Genomic DNA, 17,512 nt, shown 5'->3' on the forward strand with positions numbered 1-17,512 from the left:
GTTCGCACCTAACACCCACAGAGCTTTGTCTTTTGCAGAGAAACCATGTAGTATCCATGGAGAAGGCTGTTACTTTATTCTTCTGCACTCTATAGTAGGCTGCTTATGGTGAGTGACCTACTTCCCCGAGTTAACTAAAAGTTTAGAAGAGTAACTAAAGGAACACTTACAGTATCGTGCTATAGCTTTAAAATGCAGGAGTAATTTTAAATTTTTATTGCACATATTTGTTTGCTTATTTGTTGGGGGTAGGGGGAAAGCCTTGCCACGGTACATATTTGGAAGTCAGAGGACAGCTTGTGGGAGTTGGTTTTCTCCTCCTACCCTATCAGTCCTGGGGATTAAATTTAGGTCATTAGGCTCAGCAGTGAGCATCTTTACCCTCGGAGCCGCCTCACGGGCCAGGAAGAAATTTCCAAATGTATAAATAATAGCATCTTCTATGCTGAGGAAGTAAACTCGGGGGGGGGGGGGGGGGGTTCCTAGCACCAGGTAACTGACTTTGAAAACTTATCAAATATATCAACAATTTTATTGTATGTTGAAATGATAAAAGGTATAAACGGTTTGCTTTTCCCCCTATTTACTTGTTAAGCTGGCTACTCAAGCATTTTAAACTCTGTATGTGCTATGCCCAGTTGTACTAGAGGACCCTGGTTCAACCAGCCGACTACTCGCCACAAGGGGGCAGTACTGGAGCATCAAAATCTTAATGGCTACTTCTGGAGATGTCAAGTCTCTAAATTATGGCGGATGCACATAATCTAAAGGGAAAAGGATTTCTTAATAATAATGAAAAGATGCTTCCTTTAAAAAAAATGTTTGTTGTTACAAATAGAGTAACTGAAGACCACCACGTCAAGTTCTTTGAATCTCTGGTCCACCAACTATTCTTTGTCCCTTTTCCTCACATTCTCCAAAGAAAAGTCACCACCAAGGATCTACTAAAATCTCCTAGCCCCATCCCTTAAGTGCCTGTCTGAAACGGATGTCCTTGGCTTTTAGCCCAGTGACTAGTCACCATACATGTCTGCATAGTCATTGTTGGCTTTGCACATTCAAAACAAGAAAGTGTCCACCTCCATCTCGTTATTCGTAGGCCTCCCTCTGGGGTCACAAACTCACCGCTAGAGTGCTGTCTCCCACATTGGTGGTGATGAGCCCTTCAATGGTACCATACTCCACGTCTCTGGGGTTCAGGCGCTCTTGATTGCGTCTCTTAAACTTCCTGAGAGCAACTCCAAGGATGCAAGCTAAAAGACATACTGCAAACACCACCGAGAGGATGATAAGGCCAACTTCCAGGTGGAAATTCTGTGTTCCGGGGAAGGACTTCCCTGGAGAATGGGAAGAAAAGAGTAAGTAGGCGTGGAGACCACAGTTTTCTTTGTTATTTACCAATATCTTAGGTAATGGCTCCTGATCCCGACCAAACCATCTCACGTATCAAAACAATTCACAACTAAAATACTTCCTAACATTTAGACAATGGCCCAGACACTCATTTAAGTGATCAATTAAATAGAACTGGGGTTTAGAAAGGATTCCACCAAGAATCAACTGTATTTTAATGCATGAATGCTTAAGAGCTTCTTAAATATAAGAGACACATAATCCTTGATGTTAACGCTTATGAACGTGGACTTCAGATGCAAAGATGCTTTTCAACGAGCCCTGATGAACAGCCTCTATACTGTAATATCCCAGTGAGAAAGCGCTGATCTCCTCCCTAAGCTTGACCTGTCTCAGAGTTCCCTGCAGCCATCCACTCTCTACTTAAAGGTTCCTTTATATTGTTTCTTTAACTCCCCAAGTCCTGAGAATCAGGCCGGTGCTCTATAGTGCATACCATCTGTATAATTATTCGTAAAAGTGATTTAATAAGTGACAGATATTGTGGCCTCTCAAATAGGACATTCCTTCCAGGAAATGTCTTCTGTGAAAACACTGGGTGTTGGGAGAGTGAAAGGGCTCAGAGGGTCTCAGGAGTTGCTGCAAAGCCTGACAGCCTGAGTTTGATCCCTGGAACCCACACAATAAGAGAACCAATTCCTACAAGTTGTCCTCTGACATGCTCAACACACATGTGCAAATGCAGGGCCATGTGTGCCTGCGCTTTCGCACACACAAACACAACCAAGTCAACACATAAGTAAAGGTGTTGCGTAGTGTGCAGCATAATGTGTTCGTGAGGATCTTCACACTGCTGGCAAGGTTTTTGTGTGAATACAGATGTTTCTTCCTGTCCATCCCTTCTTTTAGCAAAGGATTAACTCAGTGAGCATAAGGAAATGACCTGTGAGTTAATTACTCAAATAGCCAATCCTTTTTCAAACCCTTGTGTTTGATCCTATTTTTATATCCCAATGTAGCCTGTTCTATCTACCCAAAGGGGGTCATAGTAACTTCAAAACTGCCATGTGACCTATTGGTCTTTTGGTTTCCAGCCTCTTGCCTCCTTCCTGCCTTGTGACAGTCCTAGCAATGAAGGCTGTGTGTGTCCTCTCTTATCCTATTTGTGCTTTCCCTCTTCCACAAGGACAAAATCATATAATTAAACCTATTAAGAGGTACTGTACATTACAAGAATAAATTTGGCTTGGGGTGAGCCTATATTAATATTGACAGTAATGTGAGATAAGACAATGAGAGTTCACCATATGAGAAAAAGAGTTTCAGAGGAAGACCGACTTCCAAAGGGTTCAGAATCCATAAGAAATACATGAGGGGAAATGGCATAACTTCAGGGCTCATACACACCCTCATCTGACTTCTGTTTCAGAAGGCTAGGGATCTGATTTGGAAGGGTGGGCAAGGCTTCCTTCATCTTCTTCTTAACAAGGGAAAGGCACTTCACACAGACACCAAGCTAGTGTTCCTACTTCTCTCGAAACACACATGCCCCATACACCCATTTGTGATGACCTGCAGTCAGCGAATCCGTCCCCTTCACCCTTCCTCTGGATGCATGTCACATCACTCACTTTCCCCAAAACATCACTCTCCTTTTCAATCCCAAAGGCCATGCCTTTGTCTTCCTCACCCAGAGTGACCTTCCATGGCCCAGCAGCTCTGGCTCAGCAAGTCGGAAGAATGCTTCTGGCTACGCAGATCCTTAACCCACACAGACTTGGGGCAACCCTCACAAAACCCCTTGATCTAGTAATAGAAGGAGCCATGGGAACCTTTAGTGGGCAGCTGGGCCGTGATGTTCCTGTTACACCAGTCCCCTTGGCAGCACTCCACAGCCTGGCCAGGTGACGGCGGGGTCTTACACGTCATCTTCCCCTGCTCATAAACCTGAAAGCAGCCCTTCTGGTAGACGTGGAAGCCATCGTTGATGCTCAGAGAAGAAAAACACTGCTGGCCTTCACAGTGGTCCTCGTTCCCGCAGGAGAGGCCCTCACACACACACATGTAAAGTTTCTGGTTGACCTTGGGCTTCTCATCTGCAAAGGAGAGGTGAGGAGGAGAAACAATTCAGTTCTATGAGCTTCGCCCCTTTCAGAGTTAAAAAAAAATCCAAACAGGTTTCCCTAAGATCACCCCAAACCCAATCACAGAACCATCGACTCTGACCAGCGTCTACACTCCAGATTGTCACTCAAACAATAGCTCCATCTCAGTCTATGAATGTATCTGCCTTACGTTGTGCATCCATCCATCCTCCCGAGGATTATGCTAGCACAGAGAGTGGCATTGTGATGCCCAGACTCCTGACATGGAGTCCCTCTCCCATATCCATAATTCCTGAATCTAAACTAAATATTTGATGGCAACATAATGCCTGGCAAAGTTATTTTATACAAAAAGTGTAGGGGGGGGGGGGCTCCTAAATAAATACTTGGCAACAGTTAGCACCAGTTCCTGCTAGCTCTGTACTTGTAAGCAAATGATGTTTCAGAACTTAACTGCTTCAGAACACACTTGTACGAGAGTTTGTAGCTACAAACCAGAGTTACTGTCATGTTCAGCTAGACACTAGACCACCACCTGTGATGAGAACACTTGTGTTTGTGCACTGGTTAAAATTCTAACAAATAGCTCTTAAGAATCATCTACTGATAACCAGGAGAGGTGATGCACGCCTTCAATCCCAGAACTCGGGACGCAGAGGCAGCGGATCTCTGTGAGTTCGAGGCCAGCCTGGTCTACAGAGTGAGTTCCAGGACAGCTAAGGTTACACAGAGAAACCCTGTCTTGAAAAACAAAAGAAAAAAAAAAAAAAAAAAAAGAGGAATTGTCAACTGGTAAAGAACATGGGGGGAAACTGGCTTTAAACACTCAGTCCAAGGGCCCAAACAAAGGGAAGAAAGCTGTATGTAACAATTAGGTAGCAGGTAGCACCAGGGACCAGGTAGTCCCTGGCGATGTCAAGAAGCTGAGTCACAGCAGAGGCTGCACCATCACCCCCTCGCCCTCCCAACTGCCTTCTGAAAACACTCATTTGCAGTTCCGCTTTCACATCTCGTCCCTCCTCCCTCATCGGGATGACTGGTTCAGACTTGCTACTTCCAACACTTTTAGTCAGCAGGGAAGGGAAGGGAAGACAGAGTGTGCACAGAGGCCAGTCCTTAAGGCTGTTCCTTAGCCAAGGCCACGGTCAGCAAAGCCCTACTCAAGGAAATTCAGCCCCCAGAGCTTGTCCAAGGTCTGTGGCACAGAGAGTGAGATAATTGTCTTTTGAGAGAGACAGACAGACAGCCAGGACAGAGACAGAGACAGAGAGACAAACAGAGACAAAGATAGAGACACAAAGACACAGATAGAGAAAAAGAAAGAAAAGAAGGGAAGGGGAAGGGGAAGGGGAAGGGGAAGGGGAAGGGGAAGGGGAAGGGGAAGGGGAAGGGGAAGGGGAAGGGGAAGGGGAAGCGAGAAAGAAAGAGGAGAGAAGGAAATCAGGTAGTGGTGCTTTTAAGAGAAGACCTTAAAGTAAAAATGTCAAGTTCACTTACACAGATTTATGTGGGTGTGTACAGAGATGTGGGTTATCTCAAAAAGAAAAGAAAACTGTTGCTAATCTTTCTTCTTCCCTCTTCAAAGAAGTGGAAATATAGTTCCCTGCCCGCTGTCGTGTGGGTGCTACATCCCACAGCGTAAGTACACGCAGGCACACAGACACGTCCTTCTGTTTATAATTGACTTGTGAGTTCTTTTGAAAACCACAAGGGGCTCATCCCAGAGCAAAGACATGCCTGAAAGCAGAAAATCTAAAATAGCCACTGCCGGTGCTAAGTACGTCACCAGCCTAACCCTCAGAATCCAGAGCTTTCCGACATGTTTAATGAGTGAAAAACCTTTAATGAGCAAAGAGATCATCTTTATTTGACACAATCTAGCAAGAAGTTTACACTTATCAAAAGAGAGTTGAAAGGTAATATTTCTAGGGAGCTACACATGCTTGCCACTCTTGAACGGGATGAAGCTGGGCCAAGACCTGTCAACCATGCTGCCCAACATGTGACCATTCTTTGAAGGAACTGGATAGGGGAGGGGAGTTGTGGAGGAAGTTAAAGGCATCACATTGATTTGTGTGTGACCTGAAAAAGAATGTGATGACTGTATTTTAAAGACTGAAATAAGGCAACTGGTGCAAATTTAAAACACAAACACTTTCACTGTAAATGGTTTTTAATCACACGTTTCCAAAAACATACCTAATATACTGAAAAGTATATCTGGCTGATGCTGGGCTGGGGAACGAAGAGTTAGTGTTGTGAGGAAGAGATAAATGAAAATAAGATAAAGAGTGACTTATTTCACAGAATGATAATAGATAATCAAATACAGTTAGTCACCATATTGTATATAAGGACTACTATAAATAACAACAAACTGTAACAATCTCACTCATCACTGGGCCTATAGAATGGATGGTACGGTTCACAGAGGAGCACATGACGCATGCCGGAGGTGCCCTAGATTTACCTACAGCAGTACTTGTCAACGTTCCTAAGGCTGCAACCCTTTAATATAGTTCCTCATGTTCTGGTGACTCCCAACCATAACATTATTTTTGTTGCTTGTGGTGATTTGAATAAAAATGGCCCCCATAGGCCCATAGGGAGTGGCACTATTAGGAGGTGTGGCCTTATTGAAGTAGAAGTGGCTTTGTTGGAGGAACATGTCACTAGGGGTTTGGCTTTGAAGCTTAAGCAAGGCCTAGTGTCTCAATTACTTTCTGCTGTCTAAACCTCTTAACCTAAAAGCCAGCCCCAATTAAAAGTTTTCCTTTATAAGAGTTGTTGTGGTCATGGTGTCTGTTCACAGCAGTAAAACCCTAACTAGGACATTGCCACGTCATAACTATAATTTTGCTCCTGTTTTGAATCGTAAGGTAAATATCTATGTTTTTCAATGGCCTTGTACAACCCTTGTGAAGGGGTCATGGCCCACTGAGTGAGAACCACTCATCCACAGCATCACAATAAACAAAGAAGTAAAGCAATACACATAAATAACTGTATGGTCCAAGGCACACTTTGTAGTCTAATTATAAGTTCTTAGTGAGAGCTAGTTTCAAAGTTGCAGCCTAAATTAAACTCTATATCCATAGACATAGGAAAAAACACTGCTTTCTCAAGGTCTCTTGTTTTTGACAGGATAAAATAGAGAGTGTGTGACAGATGTCTGGGCTATAACCTAAAGAATTTCACCTGAAGCAAGAAGCCTCAAGTAACTTTAACATGTAGTGAAATTCAACTCACTAAACCCACTTGTGCAGTGTACAGAGGTGTGAAGCAGCTTTAACCCTAATCAGCATTTACTCCTGCAGAGTCTCCCTAAGTCTCCTACAACCTCCTACATACTTCTTACATTTATACAGACAGAAATAAGAGTTAGGGACTGGACTGCTTTTCTGTTGGTGACTCTTCTCAATCAAATGTCAAAACCCATGGTTTACATACCCTTGCTCTCAACACTCAAGACAAAGAAAAGTGGCCAAGGGAAAATGGCTATTCGTGGGATATAACCACTAACTCCATCTTTGATATGGAACCAGGAGCCAAACCCCAGTTAGCACTGAGTACAAAACCTCCAGTGATTCTGGCTCTCTCACGCTGTTCTCCCAGCATTTCTTTTCCTTAACTGGTACATCCCCATAAAATGAATTAGCAAATCCTTTATGTATTTATTTTATACAAACACACAAATATAAATGAAGACTTTCAATTCATAATTTAAGAATGGCATCCCCTACCGTGCTGTGGTGACACACGCCTTTAATTTCAGCATTTGGGAGGCAGAGGCAGGTGGATTTCTGAGTTCGAGGCCAGCCTGGTCTACAAAGTGAGTTCCACGACAACCAGGGCTATACAGAGAAACCCTGTCTTGAAAAAACAAACAAACAAACAAACAAAAACAAACAAACAAAAAGGACATCCCCTCCCAGACACCACACACACACACACACACACACACACACACACACACACACACAATGGCAATTTCATCTGGCAACCTGGGTTAGTGTGAAGAGGTGCCAAAGGGGTTTTCTGAATTAGGATTGCTAACTCAGCAAAGGCTGAACGGGAGGCAGACGGTGGGACATGCTTAGATTTTAATATCCACAACTCACAGAGGTACAGCAAGCCTCAAAGTACCCATGACTCACTTTTTCAGTCTGGTCTAACCTAACATTCACTATAACGTGTGTGGACCTGTAAGATTTTATTTGGGCTGGGTGTTGGGCTAGGGGATACCTTCAAGGGCTACCCATAAGAATGTGTGGGTTCTGAACCTCTCAGACCCTGATATCGATAACGCAGACGTCAAGAAGTAGATAATTGTGTTGTGTGCTGCCTCTCCACGGTGCAACAGGAAGTGTGATATCTGAAGGGAATAAAGTCTTACACCTGCCTGTGTGAATAACCAGGAAGTGCCCTGGCAGAAGGCAGCAAGCCTACTCTGCCTAATTGACATTCATTTAAATAATTCAGTAATTTAAATGTCATGCCAGAGGTATTCCCTCTCTGCACAGCTCACCCACATTGTTTGTTCTAAGAGGCACCTCCCAGACTTACTCAGTGTTATGGCTGGCTCAGCTTGCTCTCTGCTCTTTGTATCACCAGAACCAGGGCCGTGTGAAAATGCTCACAGCTGGAGCTGGCTAGGAACAACCTGGAGAATTCTGACCGCAAAGGATGGCTGCTTCCCCCCTCTTCCAGGGAGGAAACCTCCAGGGTGGTAGAAGATTGAGGTTCTTCTGCAGAGCCAGAGGCACAAACTGGGAGTCCCCAGGAGTCCACAGCAGCCAAGTCTTTTAAAAGATTTTTCTTGTTCTGGGCAAGACTCAGCTCACCATCTGGACACACCTACTAGGAGATGACTCCAGACTGGCAAAGCAAAGAGCAGCGTGAACTTCATCAGACTGCTCATAGCTGGGGACAATCTTGCGTTTGGTAGCAAAATTATTCACGTTTGTGTTGAGCTGGGCCATCAGCAGTTGAGGCATGATGCTGCAGACCTCTCTGTCTCTGTCCGTCTAGTGGTGTGCTGCGTAATGCTTCAGGCATTCAAACAGATTTATCGTTCTGTAGGGTGCATGAAAGCCCACCTTCTCCATGAAGACCTTTGATACAAGACAGATGAGCCAGGACCCTGTGCTAAGGGTCAACCAAAGAGGACAGGCTGAGTTCTTATCTGACCTCGAAGGGTGCAGATAATAATGCAGTAATTAGAAGGTGGGTGTAAAAGCCCAATAGTGCAGACGTTGTATAAGCTAAAAAAAGGGAACTCCAAACATCCTTGGCCTCCTTCCAGCAGTCCAAACGATTCATTCATTTGAAATGGCAGTTTATATTAGGTGTATAGATTATGGGAGTCCTTCCACCCGGCTCCTAATCTAGGAGCCCTGTCTGGCACCTCTCCAGAATCTGCAAGCATTTGAGATCTCTGGCATTAAACAAAGACTTAAGGAAGGATTTTGCAATGCCAGGTTTCATTGCCAGCAAGCCTGCAACTCAGACAGGAACACAAAGGTCTATGCGGAATGCCCACTGAAGGGCACTTGATCCTCTGGCAAGAAGGCAGGCTATATACATTCAGGGACAAAATACACCAGGGGCCCAAATGCTCTCTTAATCTACATACTCCTTTAGGAAATCAGCATCTTAGTTCAAAAAAACCAAAAAAAAAAAAAAAACCAGAAATATTGAATCTTAGTAAAGTTATACAGCCAAAAAACTAATAAATTTCAAGAGAGTTATGAGAAAAAAGAAATAGTCAAAAAAAAAAAAAAGACTATGAAATAGAAAGAACAACAGGCAAGTCCAAGAACTGTGAACTCAGGATGTAGCTACTCCAAATGTGTTTCTCCTGAGTGTTCTCTAACTCCGTGAGTGGCATGCCCGCTCATGCAACCACACAGGCCTGATGGTCTCTGGCTTCCATTATTCACAAGACAGACTCTATAGTCTGACTCACCCAGCTCTCCACCCTGCCCTCTTCAGATCCTGGGAGCCCTCAGGAAGCCTCTTTCTGGTACAGAATTCCAGGTGCTTTCTTTATAGAAGCCTCTGAACCTACCGAGAAAGGATCTCACTTTGCCTGCTTGGGCCCAGCACCTGAATCTTCCAGGGCTGATGGCCCTTTGCTCTGATGCTCAACAACATGAGGACGGAACCCACAGCTACCAGCAGCAGCAGCCTCCGGAGTTGGCAGTACCAACCTGGTGGACATTTGCTTCAGCATGAATTTTCCATTCACAGAAAACATTCAGGGGTAGGGAGAGACCTGAAGCTGTTTTCTGAGCAGACTGGGCCCATAAAGTCTTCAAATGTCAACACAGATCTTCGGGCAAGGCTTAGTCACCTACTGGCATGTCCGTGCAAATCATGTCTTCCTAGAGGGGCCTGTCACACCACCGACTCTGTTCACTACTCAGTACTTGCTATGAGAGCATAAGATTTGTGTGTGTGTGTGTGTGTGTGTGTGTGTGTTTGTGAGAGTGTGTGTGTGTGTGTGTGTGTGTGTGTGAGAGAGAGAGAGAGAGAGAGAGAGAGAGAGAGAGAGAGAGAGAGAGAGAGCGCTTGTTTTTTTACCAGAGGCCAGAAGTAAATAAGGAACTCTTTAATGCACTCATAAAACAGCTGGGCTTTGCGGGTGGTCTTCGTTTGGCTGGCTGCTTTGTGGACTTTGGGCTGCTAAGATGCTCTTGTGATCAAGGTCATTAACACACACACACACACACACACACACACACACACACACACACACACAGTAAGTGCCTTCGAGTCCAATCAGTTTAGAGAGAGCCATGTAGCACCTGGCTGCTCCCGGAGGAAATCTGCCCCTGGTCTTTGCTGCCATTTTTCCACCATCTTTCCACCGGTAAATTAGGGAGGAATGGGAAGGAGTGAGTCTGCACTTTTCCCTTTGTGCTTTGCCTCAGGTGATGAGGTTTCCCCACGTCAGCCTGCATTTGAACTACTGAAGCTGAGTGGGGGAGGGGGAGGTGTCGTCTGTTTAATTTGTGCCTGGGCTGACTCCTTGTCTCTGAAATAATCCACACATATGAAGCCTATTGCAGCAGCCACACCTCCAAAAGTTCAGCCAGTGTTCAAGTGTCGAAGGGATTAAGAAACACTACGGGTAGTGGCCATACACAATATGGGCCAGGCTTTGCCAGGCTTCTTATGACCCTCTGAAAGCAGCGCAGACTTAGCTACACTGAACCTAGGCAACTCCGCAAGCTGGAAGAAAATCACAAGATAACCACACCTCTTCACTTCGCCTTCAGACCTCTTGAAGCAATGTTTCACGGAACAAAGGGTTACAGGCCTGAAGGGAGTTACATTTAGAAGAATATCTTCACGAGCCAAACATATTACTGGTGTTCCGCACAAGCCAGTGCCAGTGTCTGAACAAAACTGCCCTTGAGGGAGCATGACAGAGCCAGAAGGAAGAAGGCCACAGTCCCAGTAAGCTAGGAATGGTTCCGAGAAGCTGTTCTCTTTGGATTTGGAAAGAGATAGGAGCAGGAGGCTGGGGGCTCCTCTGTCTTAGCCTTGGGCACTGTGAAGGTTCAGAGAGAGGTAGTGGCTTGGCCAGCTGCTTCTGTTGCTTCTCCCATTTCTGTGGGCTTGCCTCTAAGATTTCCTACCTGGTTCTAAACTGGAGTTTTCAGTTTGACAAAAAACAACAACAACAACAACAACAAAAACCCATTAAACAAGGACCTCTCCACACAGGCTAGCCAGTGAAGGAGTGACTGAATGCCCCGGTGCCTGCCTTTGCAGTTCTTTCCCCTGTGTCCCGTTCTAACCTTTGACAGGGACTCGGGAGCCAGATCCCTTACAGGATCATCAATGTGGGACCTAGAAACCATAGAAAACTTCTACCCCATCCTTCTACCCTTCAGGGTTATTGTAGCCAGAGATAAACCCTCCTAGCACTGTGCAGGGCTCCAGTTTGCTTAACAAGTCCCAGAAGAGGCCTGCTGCAGTGCCCAAAAGTGAAGGTAAAATGTCTTGAACTAGCAAATTCTCTTCTCATGCTCCCTACCCTACGCTACCCCTGAGAAGCAAAGGAAACAATGAAGTCAAGACTTCTTTCATTTATCCGAGATAGAAATAAAGTAATTAAGTTAAGAAAATGAGAAAGAACTTGAGCACAGTCCCAACTTCTTTTACTGTTAGCTCCATATCCCACCCAATTTCCCAATTCATTCCTAAGTCCTGATATAGTCCTGAGTCCCATTGCTAGCTAATGGAGACAGGATCCCATGCTCCCGGTTGCATATGTCTATGCCTTGTGCATATTTGTGCAGACGTTTGCAACCTTGGAAACTCCTTCCCTATCAATCTAATGTAAATGATTAAAAAAAAAGTCAACACGTTGGGAAAATCTGGCTTATTAGTCATAGACTAAAGATACCATAGGCACCATGAGAAGGTTGAGCTTGGGCCATTTTGAGCCTTTCTTTTAGCCCAGCCTAAACATAGGTTCCAGGTGCTTACACTCGGTGTGGAACGAGAAAGCCTTGTTCATGTGGCTATGCATGGGCTTCTCCTTCAACCCTCCCACATCAATCCCTGCAGCATGCCGAGCCATTCCTAGCTTCTACAATCATCTTGGATCTGAGCTGTGTCACGAGGCCTCTGGCTGGGGAGCAGGGATATCTAAACACAACAGGCAAGACTTTCCGCAGACTCTCTTTGGCTCTTGTAGCCACGGGATCACTGGCGGCCTAAAGATAACCCAAGTATCTATGAAGGGTCACTTTTAAATAGTAGCTCTAATACCAGCAGTCATTTCAGAAGTATTTCCTTGCAGGGCCTACTTCCATCTCCACAGCATGCCACACCCACTGAAGAAACGAAAACCCAGAAGGAACCGGAAGGAGTTTCCAAGGGAGAGATGGTACCCAGCACAGTGTGATTTCGTTCTGTAAATGCACAAACCCACAATCCTGAGAAATCATGGCTTAACAAGGAAACTCCTCGTAGGAGCCATCCACTGACAATCACTGGGAATTGAAGAGCAGGTTAACTCAATGCTTCACTTTCTAAAGCAGAAATTATGCCTGGTTTTCCCTCTAAGAGAAACTTAAGCTGTAGTCTGTTAGATCACTATTTAACTGAGCCCAGAGAGATATGGAGCCTTCCAACCATGCTTGGCATAGACACTCCCTGAGAACCCATCAACTACAAGGATAACATGAACCTGCCCAAAACGCATTGCTTGCTTGCTTGCTTTTTCTTTGTTTGTTATGTTCTTTTCACTCTTTAAGTAGGACCAAAGTCCCCAGATCTTCCTAGGAACTATTAAAAAACTGCTCGGCACCTCACCTGTCTACCAAGTGCGTCCACATTGTCCCGAATGGCTGTGGGCCAGATGCTAGTATACAGAGTGACAGGTGCTCAGTGGACAAGTTTCAGACGCTATCAGCTGCCATGCTCGGAAGGGAGGCAAGCCTTGGTTGTATTTCAAACTCTGGGCAGCCAACAGACATGCACCTTGCCCAGCTGCCAAGCCAACCAGCTGCCCAGTGCCTCCTCCCAAGTTGAGAGCAAGGAAACCAGTGTAACCTGGCCAGCCGGCATGCCGGCAAGCAAGCTGCACCTCTCAGTTCACTGTCTGGGTTATTCTGAGCCGCTCTTATTGACACTCCATGGCAACCTGGGAACAAAGGGCCAGCTCCGAAGGGTTTAAGTGTCCTGCAAAAGTCGCTGGAGAAGTCAACAGCCCAGACTTGTTTCCATAAGGAACCTGGCTGTGGAATGACTAGGTTAGCATTGCTGGGCCGCTGGTGTTGTATCATGTATGAGCTACCAGTGAGGAAGCTCTACTTCCTGAATTTACTTGTTTTGTTTGTTTTTCCCAGTTGTGCCGACTTGGTTGTGTTGCTTGGGATGCCTCTGAAAGTACAGCAGGAAGATCAGCTTGCTTCAAAACTGCAGCAGTCGCCATGTGACATAGACCAAGGGGTACGAGTGCAAGCCTGACCACCTGAGTCCAATCCCTGGAAGCCACATGAACATGGAAGGTGGAAACTACTGTACAAAGCTGTCCTCTGATCACGACACGGCATGTGAGGGCACGTGCACACACGTGCATGCACACACACAAAGTAATGAAGAAATGAATACATTCATTAGCCAAGGAAGGACTTGTTTCTCTTATTCCTTCTCCTCATCTTGCCATGGCCCATGATCTAACCCCATCAGCCTATTCTGGAACTCACCACTGCCTTCAGTAGCAGTCACCTCAGGCACTCTTATAGGTCTAGAACTCGAAATCCTGGGGAATCCCTTTCCTGACTCTCATTCCCCACAATCCTTTCCACCCCCTACCTTGTGCTCTCACTTCTCAGGACTCCACCATCTCCTGCCTTAAGGCACTCTTGAATCCCTCCCTTGCTGGTTCAGTGCCTGTTCGACCCTACAGCACTTCCTCCCTGGACTACCAACCCCAACCTCTAAGGTGAGAACCTCCTGTATGGGGAGGATGGTGCTGTAACCTCAGGTTTATACAGCTGGGTTGTGACTTCTGGACACCAAAATCCACTTGTTACACATGCATCACAAATGTGGTTGTGTTCACAGCTGATGTTCACTGGTAACTCACTGACTGGAGGCTCTTAACCAACTCTGGTTCTAAACTCAAAGTAAATGACTTGAGAGAGAGAGAGAGAGAGAGAGAGAGAGAGAGAGAGAGAGAGAGAGAACATTTTTATTTGTTTGTTAAATGTTTACTGAGCACTAATGACAGATGTCTTGATCACTGTTCTATTGCTGGTCTACCATAACCAAGGCATCTCTTATTAAAGAGTTTAACTGGGGGCTTGTTTACATAGTCCTATTATTACTGTGCCGAGGGCATGGCAGGAACATGGTGTCACTCATTGTGCACGAACAGTAGCTGAGAGTTACATCCTGATCCAGAGATGTAGAAAAAGAGATAGAGATTAAGACTGACCTGGGCTTTTGGAATCTCAAAGTCCACCCCCTTCTCCCCCAGTGATACACTTCCTCCAACAAGGCCACACCTCCTAATCCTTCTCAAATACTGCCATTCCCTGGTGACTAAGCACTCAAATATATGAGCCTACAGGGACCATTCCCATTCAAACCACCACAGTAGATGAGCCAATGTCTTAGGCACTAGAGATAACACAGTGCACACGACCAACCCTCAGCCCCTTGGTCTAAAGCTTACTCTGTGAACCACTTGCTTCATGTATTTCCTTGCACCAACAAGGTGCAAGTAGAGTCTGCCTCCATTGTATAACACGATAAGGAACACAGAAAGGTGAAACACTCAAACAGCTGCACAACACAAAGAAAGATGGCTCAAGGATGATGATGGGCTTTGTTGCTTTCCTGATTCCCATCCTCAGCCAAGAGCCTTTCCTTCAGATTCATTTTAACTGACACCATCAGACCATCAAGCACTATCCTAACTTGCAGAACTGAAACTGTGCATTTCTGATGTCAAAGGGAAGGGAATCATGACTAGAAGGCTACAGGGCATTCTGCAGGGCTTTACATTTCATAAGCCAAATTCAAAACCCAATTATGGAGTGCTGTCATTTTCTATTCGTCATAACTTCTCTGAATAAATGTGTGGGTTTCCGTGGTTTTCAATTTGTCCTAGAGTAGGAACCAGAACACAGAAGACAAAACAAGAGAAAAAGGAAAAGACCATTTCCACCGCCCCTCCCACCAAAATTACCATTCGAGTAAAAGCTACAGGAGAGCAGCTGTTGTTTAAGGTGAAATTTCCCAAGAGAACCATCTCCCTGTCTTAGTCCTGTTCCTTTTCTCCCTCGCACACCCCTCAAATACACATATCCTGTCAAGTTCATGTTCCACACTAGCCCACAAAAGCCCTATCTGCAGCATTAGCTCTGGGAGACATTCTCCAGCTGATTAGAATCAGGGCACAGATGTCCCAGGATTTCGACACAGGCTGAAAAGGTGTAAATATAAACTTCCCTCTCTTCTGGTCAAATCAACTGGCTTGGAGAGAGAGGAGGAAATTGCAAAAATGAATAGATAGATAGATACTAGATAGATAGGTAGATAGATAGATAGATAGATAGATAGATAGATAGATGATAGACAGATAGATAGATGATAGATAGAGAGAAAGAGATAGATGATAGATAGATAGATAGATACATGATAGATAGATAGATACATGATAGATAGATAGATACATGATAGATAGATAGATAGATAGATAGATAGATAGATAGATAGATAGATAGATAGATAGAGACATGACAGATAGATAGATAGATAGATAGATGATGCTAGATAGATAGATAGATGCTAGATAGATAGATAGATAGATAGATAGATAGATAGATAGATAGATGATGCTAGATAAATAGATAGATAGATAGATAGATAGATAGATAGATAGATAGATAGATAGATAGACAGACTGACAGACAGACAGACAGGGGCAGATAGAATCTATCTAGATTGTAGAGCAGCTCCAGTGCCTAAGCTCGGGATCCAGAGACTATTAGGGAGCTCACTGGGCCTTTTCCCTATAAAGCTACAATTTTAACCCATTACACAGTAGTAAAGGCAAGCTAGACTTCTTTCGTTTTTTGTTTTTCTGTGAAAAATAATGGGTTGAATTAAGGAGGAAGAGAAATAATTCTGCCTCATGATGCTATCTTTTCAGATATGTGGGTCTCTATGCTTGCCCTTGGTCCTACCCCAAATGTTTCTTGCCATGAGTCATAGTGAGAACTAGGAAAAGCACGTGGCCTTATGTCTTACATGGTCTTGGATGGCTTGAGTTCTGGATAATTAGGACAGTTCGGAATAAGCATTATCTGTGGAAGCTTGACTGGGTCAGCCCAGGCTACAGTGGGAGAACTGGAGTGCAGTTAGCAGTGCTTTGAGATTTTCAAGTTAATTTCTAATTTTTTTTCACAGTACTTTTGCACCCGCTCAAAAGTGAAAGATGTTAACATGACACCTGACAGGCCTCCTGTGTCCTGTGTCACTAGTTTTTCTATAGAGAAAATGGCCTTTCACACATTAGAGGCCACCTTCACAAAAGAGAAGGCCTGGACACTTTTGCCCTACATACGGTGATTGACCCCATGCAAAACTCACTTCATCTGCCTGAACATTTGTTCCATTCATGATTTTATTTGATCTTTAGTTTTGGTGAATACTACCTACTCTGCTCTTAACGTCTCCACTAAATTAGTGGACATGGCTCTAGTTTAAGGCGGAAGCAAACATTCCCCAAGAAGGAGTGACTGAAAGAAACCTTTGTTGAGGCTGTGCACCTTGCAGCAGTTCAAAGACAATCACTTCGTTACAAAAAAAACAAAAACAAAAAACCTTGATTAAAAACAAACAAACAAACAAACAAGCCCAGCGGTGGTGGCGCACGCCTTTAATCCCAGCACTCGGGAGGCAGAGGCAGATGGATTTCTGAGTTCAAGGCCAACCTGGTCTACAAAGTGAGTTCCGGGACAGCCAGGGCTATACAGAGAAACCCTGTCTCGAAAAACAAAACAAAACAAAACAGAATTAAAAAAAAAAAAAGAAAGAAACAAATCAAACAATCAAACAAACAAAAACCGAAGCAACTTTGGGAGAGTGTGTATGCCACTTCTAGTTCAGCTTACGTTCTACTGATGGCAAATGGTCTACTGCATCTCACATCTCTCCTTTACGAAACTAATTTGATGATATGGTAAAGCAAAAGACGTTCTTCTGAACAAAAGGGATAAATTGACAGCACAGCAACAAGAAATGGGAGCGACGGACTCAATACTGAGACCTTTCTTTTACTCTCATTCACCTCTTCAAGAACTTCCTGAAGCCTCAATAGCGAGAAACCCAAAGAAAGCTTCATTCTGTTCTTCCCCCTCCTGGCAAAGAGGGGCACCTTTGTGGACCCTAACAAAAAGTCCATTGAACGTATCCCTTCCCTCCTCCATTGGGTAATTAGGCTGGAAAGTCTGCGTGCCGATGGGCTGGAAAGTCCGCAATCCAGTCAACACAGAAAATAATTTAGGAGCAAAATCTGC

At 44.6% G+C, this 17,512-nt stretch overlaps 1 protein-coding gene across 6 annotated transcripts in view, besides 1 other annotated feature; it reads right to left on the reverse strand.

Annotated features, from left to right (window-relative positions):
• The window catches only part of Acvr1 (activin A receptor, type 1), a 120,391-nt gene that overhangs the window by 30,042 nt on the left and 72,837 nt on the right, over positions 1-17,512 (reverse strand). For all 6 annotated transcript variants that reach the window (NM_001110205.1, NM_007394.3, NM_001110204.1 and 3 more), the window contains 2 exons: positions 3,186-3,449; positions 1,126-1,337 (listed from right to left, as the gene is read on the reverse strand). In NM_001110205.1, the coding sequence (NP_001103675.1) occupies positions 1,126-1,337; positions 3,186-3,449 (476 nt within the window). The remainder of the gene's footprint in view (positions 1-1,125; positions 1,338-3,185; positions 3,450-17,512) is intronic.
• Positions 9,056-11,440: an enhancer, noted in NCBI's record as "VISTA enhancer mm1599". NCBI's record gives its function as "enhancer in: hindbrain (rhombencephalon)[7/9] | forebrain[7/9] | limb[8/9] | eye[5/9]" and the evidence as "EXISTENCE:transgenic organism evidence [ECO:0001131][PMID:17130149]".

Source organism: Mus musculus, chromosome 2, assembly GCF_000001635.26.
Source record: "Mus musculus strain C57BL/6J chromosome 2, GRCm38.p6 C57BL/6J".
In the NCBI taxonomy this organism is placed as follows: Eukaryota; Metazoa; Chordata; class Mammalia; order Rodentia; family Muridae; genus Mus; species Mus musculus.